The 11,031-nt window shown below is 44.1% G+C and overlaps 1 protein-coding gene across 2 annotated transcripts; it reads left to right on the top strand.

Moving 5' to 3' along the window:
• The first annotated feature begins 2,427 nt into the window (after positions 1-2,427).
• ABHD14A (abhydrolase domain containing 14A) lies at positions 2,428-9,550 on the top strand. Of its 2 annotated transcripts, none has more exons than XM_056861039.1 (4): positions 2,428-2,704; positions 4,452-4,567; positions 7,046-7,281; positions 9,362-9,550. In XM_056861039.1, exons 1-4 carry the CDS (start codon positions 2,433-2,435, stop codon positions 9,542-9,544), a joined length of 807 nt encoding a protein of 268 aa, XP_056717017.1. In that variant the 5' UTR covers positions 2,428-2,432; the 3' UTR covers positions 9,545-9,550. The 2 variants fall into 2 exon arrangements, with proteins under 2 accessions (XP_056717017.1, XP_056717015.1); XM_056861037.1 differs by having other exon boundaries at positions 4,449-4,567.
• The last annotated feature ends 1,481 nt before the right edge of the window (positions 9,551-11,031 follow it).

Genomic DNA, 11,031 nt, shown 5'->3' with positions numbered 1-11,031 from the left:
CTTGACACTTCTGCATGGACCCCCCACAAAATGCATTAAATCACCCTGATGAAAAACAGCCCTTATAACCTTATGAAATCACCCTTATAACTTCCTTAGACAGCTTGAATGTTTGGGGGCTCGGTAACCTCATCCCAAGCAAATGGCTAAGTAAATATTTGCTTTTAATGATGTACATGTTGGACTAGAGGCAGCTTATTGTTGCCTTATTACAGGCTCTGAAAGTAAGTGGCAGTGGTCTCTGATAGTGGGGGAAATCTTTATTCAGTTTGCCTTTTCCTTCTTGTTAATTCCAGGGCAGTGGAGAAACTGTGTCACTGTAAACCAGTGAAATGCGTCAACATGGCAGCTCCTAATATACATGAACATAAATTCCCTTGATATAAAGTCAGGTGAACGACGCGATGCTCACTGGCTTCAGTTCAGCTCCTAGTCTAGATGCTTACCTAAGACGCTTTCAGCTGTTTGGAACTGAAGCACATAATGTGCAATAGCTGTTTGCTCTGTAAGCAGGTTTTTCATGGGTCCCCACAGGGCATAACTTTAGGTATAAGTGAGGATGGGATATGGCTTTGGGATAGAGCATCCGCTTTACATGCTGAAGGTCACAGGTTAAATCCCTGGCACCTGCAGTTAAAAGAATCAGATAGTAGGTGAGTATCTGAGACCCTGGAAAGCTACTGCCAGTGAGAATAGACAATACTGACTTTGATAGAGTCTGATTCAGTATAGGTTAGCTTGATGAGTTCATGTGCATCTTTTCTCCTTATCTCTGAAAGTGAAATTTGCTTCTCTATCAAAACAGCTCCAATGGATTTTGTTGTATATTGTTTTTTGTAGTTTTAGGGGATGTGTGGGGTGCATTTGGTTGTCTTTATTCTCCTAGAAGAAGAAGAGTTGGTTTTTATATGCTGACTTTCTCTACCACTTAAGGGAGACTTGAACCGGCTTACAATCACCTTCCCTTCCCCTCCTCACAACAGATACCCTGTGAGGTAGGTGGGGCTGAGAGAGAGTGACTTGTCCAAGGTCACCCAGCTGACTTCATGTGTAGGAGTGGGAATCCAGTTCACCAGATTAGCCTCCGCCGCTCATGTGGAGGAGTGGGGAATCAAACCCGGTTCTCCAGTTCAGAATCCACCTCTCCAAACCACCGCTGTTAACCACTACACCACGCTGGCTCTCCTACTGTGAGAATCAGGCATACTTAGATATGTGAGAGGGCAGTGAGCCCAGCAGAGACTTTCCTGTTTCTAATGTCAACTGGGCCACAGAATCTAAGGACTTAAGAAGAAAATGCAAGTAAAAGTTTGCCCATACCTAACTTGGCATTGGCATCAGTCAAAGGATCATAAACTGCACTTCAGTTCCTATCCTAGAATGAGTTGCCAGAGCTGGGTGTGTTCTTGGTATGACTACAGGAGCAGACAGCAATGGGGTAGTGAACTTGAATGTCACTGGGGCCTAAAAAATGGGGCAGTTTTGAAAAAGGAAAGTGCTAGGAAAAGGCAGAAATTACAATTTCATGTGTACCCTAAACCTGGGTCAATGGTAAGGTCAGGTGGAAAAGAAACTTGACTTAACGAGTCTCCTGAGCCTTTAATAGCTGCATGTCAAGCTTTTCCTGTAGTTTTTCTGGCTTTATTGACATGGAAATGTAGTAATTGGGATGAGGGGAAGAGTGTGTTTCTGTATGGGGGGGAGCACCTGTGGCTCAGTGATGGAGTATCTGCTTTGCACATGGTCAATTCAATTGCTGACATCTCTAGGTTAAAGGATCAGGTAGTAGGCTATATCCAGAATATCTTCTGAGGCTCTGAAGAGCTGCTGGCAATCAGAGTAGACAATACTGACCTTGATAGACCAGTGTCAATCTTTCAGTGCGAGGCAACTTCATGTGTTCATCAGCATCTCTACCTGTTATGCAGTAGCTAAAATGGGAGGGGGGGGTCAAACAGCTAGAAGAAGCTGCCATTGATAGTGTAGAGACAGCTTGCAGCAAAAACACTGCTTCTGTAGTTTGGTAGCTGCCTTTTTTTTTGCCTGATGTAAGCCTTCCAGGTTGGCTGTATGGATGGTGCATAGATGGGCCACTGTACTTTGGAAAGTCTCCCCTAATCATGGCCATCTTAATACTGTGCTTGTGTTGTCCATTTGTGAACCCTGTAGTTTCTCCTAGTGAAAGGAATGTCCTGGCCATCTTAATACTGTGCTTGTGTTGTCCATTTGTGAACCCTGTAGTTTCTCCTAGTGAAAGGAATGTGCTGGCCATCTTAATACTGTGCTTGTGTTGTCCATTTGTGAACCCTGTAGTTTCTCCTAGTGAAAGGAATGTGCTGGGTTTGTTGGCCTACTAGGCAGTCCCTGCTCAAGTGCTCTGATCCTAGTGGTTCTCTTTCTCTCTCTCTCTCTCTTAAACTCTTTCAGAAAAGATGACTGTGACTTTGATCCGCAACAGGCTGGGTCTTTTGGTACTTGGAGTCCTTGTTACCTTTGTCCTCTACCTCTTGCTTCCTGCGATCCAACATGAGAGATTTACGTCTTCCGTAGACATCCCCAAGCCACGAGCGATGGAGGAAGATATGAAGAAGGGTCCGAGCAGCAGCAATGTCACCATCCTGACAGGGACAGTCTTGCAGAACCCTTCTGTTTTCTTTAGAGAAGCTGTACTGATACAGAAAGACGGGTCTCCCAGCACCGAAAAGTAAGTTGCCCTCGTGACCCTGGATCTGAAGGAGATAAATGTCCTTTCTGACAGTTAGTCACATTAGCTTGGGATTGTAGTTCTGGTGAGTCTTTGGGAGTTTAGAGTCAGGGTTGCCCGTGGCTGGGGAAGAAGACAACTACTAAGGAGAAAACAAAAGTTGGTAAACTTTTCCCCTGCAGCCCAGCAACACCAAGCCAAAGCTTCATGGTGTGTGGCTTTCACTGTTGGGGATGTGGTTTCTGATTATCTGGCACCTGGATGCTGGTCACTGGTGATGGCTAATACAGGCATACCTTGGAGATATTGTGGGTTTGGTTCCAGACCACCACAGTAAACTGAATATTGCAATAAAGCGAGTCACACAAAAATTTTTGTTTCCCAGTGCATATAAAAGCTATGTTTACACTATACTGTATTAAGTATGCAGTAGTATTATGTCTGAAGATGTACTATAATAATGAAAAAGTTTGAAAGATTGCAAGAATTACCGAAATGTGACACAGAGATACAAAGTGCAGTTGGAAAAGACTTGCTTGAAAACGCAATATCTGCAAAGTGCAATAAAGTGAACTGCAATAAAACAAGGCATGCCTGTATTCTTAACAAGCAAGTGCCCTAAATAATTGAAACTGCTGTGGTGGCATCTCTCTCAATTTTTTCTTGGTTCTTAAAGTTGCTCATGGAACTAGCTTACTGAATCCCCCCCCCCCCCCAGTGACAGTGAAAAAGACCCATTGGTGAAAAGGATAAATACATTTTACCTGTTCACTTATTGTGCCATCACCCAATGGCAAGCTGTCCGTAATTGGGGCTAGTTGTTGAAATTTAGAACTGGCCTCTGGGTCAGTTGGTCCATATTATTTGCCACCGCTGCCAAAGTGGACAACAGTTCAATACTGCAACAGCTTGGACTGAGTCTTGGTGATGTTGGAACTTCTCTCCTACATTTGTTATGTTGACTTGTGGACTTTTAAAGACAGTAGTCTCTGTTTCACAATAAGCGTGAAGTTCTACTGAACTGTTGCAGAAGGTTTGAACATTTAACAGCTAGCAAACGTTGCAGAGAAGTCGTACTTTCCGAAAGAAAAAAGTAATATTTTCATCACTGGGAAAATTGAAAATCCCCCCCGGTCACCATTTATTTGCAATGGAAGGTTAGAACATGCTGGATCAGACCAAGGCCTATCAAGTCCAGAAGTCTGTTTGCACAGTGGCCAACCAGGTGCCTCTAGGAAGCCCACAAACGACTGCAGCAGCACCATCCTGCCTGTGTTCCACAGCACCTAATATAGTAGGTTCTCTGAGTTAGCTGCATGAGTGCCAGAGGTTAGTGTTGGAGACTGCCTGTGGCATCATTGGGGACAATCCATATGCTCCTTCCTCATGCCCACATCATTTAAATTGCTGAGTGTCTTTTTCTGAATGTTTACTGCTGTACCACTACAGCATGAGTGCTTGTGTAACCTTCTAAAAATTGAAAGAGAGAACTTGGCAAAAGCAAACAAGCCTATCCAGTCCCATACAGAAATCTCCTGTCATCCTAGGCTCTTTTCCCACTATTGTTTTGTTCTAGGCTGTGTACTCCTCCACTCTAGTATCTGAGTACACATCTATCTCCACTTCAGTGTCTACCCCATGCCAAATCTGGGCTAGCAATAATTTTTGTGCTGGGAGTGGGAACTCTATTTGTGTTTCTCTACAAGAGTCCACAGGCTTTCCCTAGATGTTGTGTTTTCCTCAGCAGGCTAGACGTCATCTTCCTGCACGGTCAGTCCTTCACTTCCAAAACGTGGGAGGAATTGGGGACACTGGCTTTGCTCTGTGAGAGTGGGCATCGTGCAATAGCCATTGATTTGCCTGGTAAGAATGTGTTGTTCGTTGTCTGGGTTAACGTCAGTCTTTCACCTTCAGTTTTATATGCTCTTGTAGACTGAAGTCAGGAATGAGCAAGCACCAACACAATGTAGTTACTTGGTTGCTAAGTTAATTTTTAACAGGGGCGTTGAGCAAGGGTGAACAGGCCAGCAACATTAGCTCTGCCCACAAAATCACTTCTGCACCAATCAGGTCACACAGGCAAAGGGTTTTTTAACCTCCACCTTCCCAGTGTAACTCAACAGTAATAAGAGCCCAGCTTCACCATTCATATTGGTGAGAAAGTAGTTGAAGTGTTTAATGAGAGGGGCTCTGGCGGCCAAATGGAGAGCCCCCTAGGCCTTCATTCATCCTTCATTAGTCTGGCTAGCTTATTTCTTAGTGCTGTGTTTTCTGAAGGCTGTTCCCAGCAGCATAATGAAGCACAGTACTGCCTATATTTCTTGGATATAGTCCTCTTTCAAAATACAATCAGTGTTTACTAGGAGACAATACTCAGTCCCTGCTCAGGGATTCTTTGTCGTAGTTACTCATTGCCTTGGAGACATGGTGGAGCTAACTATAAAAGTTTGGCTTGCGTCACTGTATAAGATGGCCACTAATTACCAATAAATGGGAGCCTGGAGTAGACTCTCTAATGCCTAGCAGTGTCATTTGAGCCAAATGACCGAGTCCACTCAGACTAATTGTTATTAGGTGCAGGTTAGAAGTGACTTGAAATAGCAGCAGAGTCATGTCATTTTTCCTCTTGAATAATCAGAACCCTCCACCATCAGCTCCCTTGAGCCACTGTTTCAAAGGAACAAACATTAGCTTTGCAAAATATTGTCAAAGGTTTTCACGGTCAGAGTTCATTGATTTGCACATTACCTTTAATACTTTGCAGGACAATGACTCAGCTCAAACCCAACCCCCCTTCTGACTATATATTACTCTTCCTACACATTTGACACTGAGAGACACTGTCCTTCAGTGTTACTCCTCTGAAGATGCCTGCCACAGCTGCGGGCGAAACGTCAGGAAAGAAAATACCAAGACCACGGTTACACAGCCCGGATAACCTATAAGAACCAATTAGCTTTGCATTTTGCAACAAATCCTATGCCAGAGAGACTTGGAATACTTCCATTTAATGTTGGTGCCTTTTCTTTCCAATACAAGAAGAAGAAGAGTTGGTTTTTATATGCCAACTTTCTCTACCTTTTAAAGGAAGAATTAAATGGCTTACAATCACCTTCCCTTCCCCTCCCCACAACAGACACCTTGTGATGTAGGTGGGGCTGAGAGAGCTCTAAGAGAGCTGTTACTAGCCCAAGGTCACCCAGCTGGCTTCATGTGCAGGAGTGGAAAAACCAACCCAATTCACCAGATCAGCGTCCACCACTCACGTGGAGGAGTGGGGAATCAAACCCAGTTCGCCACATTAGAGTTCACTGCTCCAAACCACTGCTCTTAACCACTACACCATCCTGGCAACAACAGTAGTACTTGGTGTTTATATAATGTCTTTGGGGCCAACAGTACTGTGACTACAAGATAGTGACTCGCCTAAGGGCACCTGTTGAATTCATCAGCTGTTATCAGAAATGGAGACTCCCTGGCTTATGGCTCAGCCACTAAATCAAACCAGGTCTGCAGAAATGTGAATAACTGGCAAAGTAATAGTTTATTGTGGTCGCTGACCCTCCCAATCAATAAGCTGTTGTGTGTTCCAGCTGTGCCCTTGAACCAGCACTGCTGCTGCCTTCCTGAAACCATAAAATCAGAACATCCTATTTTTGTTCTTTCATTTTAAGATAATTTAATGCAGGAAAGAGTTTATCATGATATGATAACCATCTTCAAGTACTTGAAGGGCTGTCATATAGAGGATGGTGCTGAGTTGTTTTCTGTTGCCCCAGAAGGTCAGACCAGAACCAACAGGTTGAAATTAAATCAGAAGAGTTTCCATCTAGACGTTAGGAAGAATTTTCTAACAGAGTGGTTCCTCAGTGGAACAGGCTTCCTCGGGAGGTGGTAAGCTCTCCTTCCCTGGAGGTTTTTAAGCAGAAGCTATATGGCCATCTGTCAGTAATGCTAATTCTATGACCTTAAGCAGATGATGAGAGGGAGGGCATCTTGGCCATCTTCTGGGCATGGAGGTAGGGGTCACTAGGGGGGTGTGGGGGAGATAGTTGTGAATTTTCTGCATTGTGCAGGGGTTGGACTAGATGACCCTGGTGGTCCCTTCCAACTCTATGATTCTATGACTGAGGATACTAGAATTGTATGAACTTGCCCAGTGTTGTTTTCTTTACTTCTGGAGGTGGGGTTGAAAGTTAGCACTTTTTTACTATGCCAATAAAGGTGTCTGAATCTGAAAGTTAGCACTTAGAATTCACTTGATTGGTCCTTTGCTAATATATTCAGTTGTTTCCAGTTTCCTTGCAGTCCATTAACCCAGTTTCTTATGTTTCTCACCAGGGTATGGGGATACCCCACGTTCCAGCGCTTTAGAGACAGCACAAAGCCGTGTTGCCTTTCTGCAGCAAATCTTCAAAGAGTTGAAGTTGCAAAGGCCTGTTCTAATAAGTTCATCCATGAGCGGCCGCTATGCCGTCCCCTTCCTTCTGGCCAGTGGGGAACAGCTGAAGGGCTTTGTGCCCATCTCACCAGTGGGGACCAAGGACTTCACTTCTCAACAGTATCAGCAAGTTCAGGTACGTGTTTTAGAGCATTGCGGTGGAGCTGCTTCTACGACTGTAATCCAGAGCTCATTGGGTAAGAGTATTGCAGAGCCAGCTTCAGCCTGTGGTTCTGGTGGAGAGGTGGGAAAGGGTGAATAGGGGCTGACTTTCTTCACTGATGCAGCTGTGGTGTCCGCACAGAAAAAAATAGTCCATACACCGCTAGTTCACACTGTGATGGCAGAATCTAGCATGACGCTTGGCATCCAGGGAAAGTCAACGTCCACCACCATCACCCCTTTTTTTTAAAAAAAAAACAAGTTTTTCAACTCAGAAGAAAATTGGAATGTGTGGATAGTGTTTGAAAGATCAGAAATCAATGGGAACTTTTCTTCCCCACGTTCAGTGGCTTTGAACAGTCACAAGGCTACATTTTTCTAGTCTCTGCTCCTGGACAGGCAAAATCTCTGTCTCTCTATTCTCACTCTGCCCCCTGCTGTCTAGTCCGAAGGCTTCAGTCCTTTAAACAGGAACGTCGGGTAACGACATGCATGCCAGCTTGTTTCATTTGTATAATTTTGTCTGCCTGAGTTTTTGGAGGGAAACCCTGTTGTACAGTACAGCAAGGACAGCATTGTTCTCTCAAACACGCTTGTTCACCTCTTCCTTACAATCTTGCTTTTGGAATTATAGCTTTTCACTTAGGTGTCAACCCCCGCTGCAGTAAAGCCTTTTCCAAAGTAAGATCAAGTTTAGAATAAATCTGAAATCATACATTCCTGTCAGAGAGACTTGGTTCCCAGCATTCCCGCTTCCCCTTGAATGCTAGCCTGTTCTGTCTGTATGCTTCTCAGCAACAGGCACACTTGTGTCATGTGATATGGTCCTGAGACCCTGCACATTATGGTGAACTAGGAAAGAGAAGAAGAGCTGGAAGGAAGTGAGGCAAAGGCAGATGAATGAGGCGCAGTTGACTCTGTTTTTATAAACCCTGCAAGAGAGAAGCTGGCGGAGTTAGGCTCTGTTGTGGCACACTCATAGTCCAGGCTTTTGCTGGACCAAATCATTTCTCCTCGTGAGAGAGCGGCTGTGTGATGTAGTGGCTATATTCCAAATAAGAAAGTTCTTGGCTCAAAGCCTTTCTGCGCCATGAGCTCCATGAGGTGGTTTTTGGGAAGCCACTCCTCAGTTTCAGGACTCCCCCTTTCATCCGCAATGTAGAGATAATTCTAATTAGCTTTATAATACCAGAAGATAACATATATGAAGCACTTTGATTGGCACTATACATGCTAAGTATTTTATATATATTATGTTAGTACATAGCCTGGGCATGTAGATGCTTCTGTAGAGTAGCAAAGCACTGTGTCTGCACAGTCTCCACTGTGGGAGCCAGCGTGGTGGTGTGGTTACGAGCAGCGGACTCTAATCTGGAGAACTGGGTTCAATTCCCCACTCCTCCACATGAAGCCTACTAGGTGACCTTGGGCCAGTCACAGTTCTCCCAGAACTCTCTCAGCCCCACCTACCTCACAAGGTGTCTGCTGTGGGGAGAGGGAGGGAAGGTGATTGTAAGCCACTTTGAGACTCCTTACGGTAGAGAAAAGCGGGGTATAGAAACCAACTCTTCTTCTTCTTCACTGTCTCCCATATGCGCCTTCCTCTGCTGTGATATCATCTTTCTCTAAAATACAAACTATAAGAGTACATAGCAAGGACTTTACAACTTTTGCCCTTCCTCTTTGCAGCTCCCACCTGAGAAAACTCACATTGTCTGTTTGCCATCAACACAAATCAGGGTTTTTTTTTTATTATTTTGGCTAGGTTTAGTTTTTGCTTATCTTATCATTTCTGCTGGTCCCCAGCACTATACATTAGCTTAGTTTTAGTGTAGTTCTCAATTTCCTTTTTTAAAATAGTCTTTGTACTGATTTATACGTTTTTGTATATACGTTGGTTTGCATATTTCCGTCATGGGAAAGGCAACGTAAACATGTTAAATATATTCAGTGGGCCTTTCAGAAAGCTGCCTGCAGGATCTGGTAAAAAGCACCTTTTGCAAAAAAACACCCTTGAGAACATTCTTAATGTATTAATGTTTTGATCTTTCTAGACTCCAACTTTGATTATTTATGGAGAGCATGATACTGGCCTAGGCCTTCAGTCTCTGCAAAGCCTTCAACATATACCCAAGTCCAGAGTTGTCATTATGCCCGGAGCTGGCCATGCCTGTTACCTTGATAAACCTCAAGAGTTCCACAAGGCGCTGCTGAATTTCCTGGGTGAGCTTAAGTGACTGTGTGGAACCTGCCGTCGTCTTCTCAAGGGAGGAAAACAACAAGAAGACAGTCTGTACTACATGACTGGGGTGCTGTGTGTTTGAATCTGTTACTCCATATTTAAAGGGCTGCGGGTTTTGATGACTGTTCACGGGAGGAGCTTCTCACTGCTTGCTTGTGGGGCTGTTTCCATTATGTCTGTTTCCAGGCTTGACTGGCAAAATCCTGCTGTCTTGTGCAGAAAAATTGGATCAAGGGGTAAATGGAATAGGGGGACTCCTTTTTCTTTGAAGTGTCTGTTACAAAGAAATCTGGAGAATTCGATCTGTGCTTCACGGTCAGCCTCTCATCCTGTTTAAGAGCTGATCCCTCTGGATGAAGATGAAGCTGTGGCTCCAATGTCTTATTTCAGGAGCACAAAGCCATTTTTTGAATGCTGAGGTGTCATTTCTCCATCATCAGTGGACTTCTACACTCCTGTTGTAAGGCTTAAGTTCTCGTCATCTGCTTGTTGATTTATGTCCCACCTTTTTCTTGGTTGGGATCTCCTAAAACTTGTCCATCGATGGAATGAGGCCAGGTGGACTTCTGTACTGATGGTGTCCCTGTGTGTGTGTGAGTGAGTGAGAGTGAGAGAGACCTTTTCTGGAATGTCTGAGCATAAGGAAATGGTTTTGGAATTGGCAAGGATGCCTTTAAAGATAATTCTTTTAAAAATCCATATCTATATGTCTTTCTCCTAACTCCTACCCCAAAAGAGACACACATACACAGAAATATTTTTGTGTGGTTGAGGCTCCAGATCTAGTAAGTTGGTTGTTGTATGTGAATGGCTTTCTTGTTTTGGTGGTGGGGTGGGGGATTGTTAAATGAGCTGTTGTTCAAAGTAGAGGGAGTGGGATATAGAGTGACTGAACTAATAAGTTATCCAGGGAATGCAGCCTACATATTGGAGAAGAGAATCATTTATCCTGCTCACGAGGTCATAAGCTGTCTTAGGCTTTGGAGCATTGCAGAATTGTTAAGCCTCAATAATTCCTGTGTATATGCTTATGCCACGTACTAAATGGAGCAAGGAAGCCTTGCCTGACAGCAGCAGAGACACATACTTGCCAGTTATCTTCTAAAATGGATTTTCCTGTCACCCACTCACCTTGGAGTGGGCTTCCTTTCTACTCATCCATATAAAAAGCACTGAATGGACCATGCGTGTCTTGCTCTCTAACTTTTGCCGTCAACGTGCTCCACCACCTTACAGCTGGGCTGTTCAACATCTAAAGGCTGATCTGCACTGAGACTGTGACTGAGATCACTGTGGCTGAAGACCTGAGCACACCTGTCCTAAAGGACATTTGGCTTCATGATACAACTCTGAATAGGACACCAGTATGGATCTGGGGCTTTTCCATGATGCTACAATAATACAACCAAGTTCGCCAGGACCCTTATTCCAGTAAAATTCCACATGGTTCATTTGGGCAAGAAGTTTCCTCTGTTGTTCTAA

This window comes from Euleptes europaea, chromosome 1, assembly GCF_029931775.1.
Source record: "Euleptes europaea isolate rEulEur1 chromosome 1, rEulEur1.hap1, whole genome shotgun sequence".
NCBI classification, from domain to species: domain Eukaryota; kingdom Metazoa; phylum Chordata; class Lepidosauria; order Squamata; family Sphaerodactylidae; genus Euleptes; species Euleptes europaea.
Note: the sequence above shows the minus strand (reverse complement) of the source record. Positions and strands in the feature narration are given on the sequence as shown.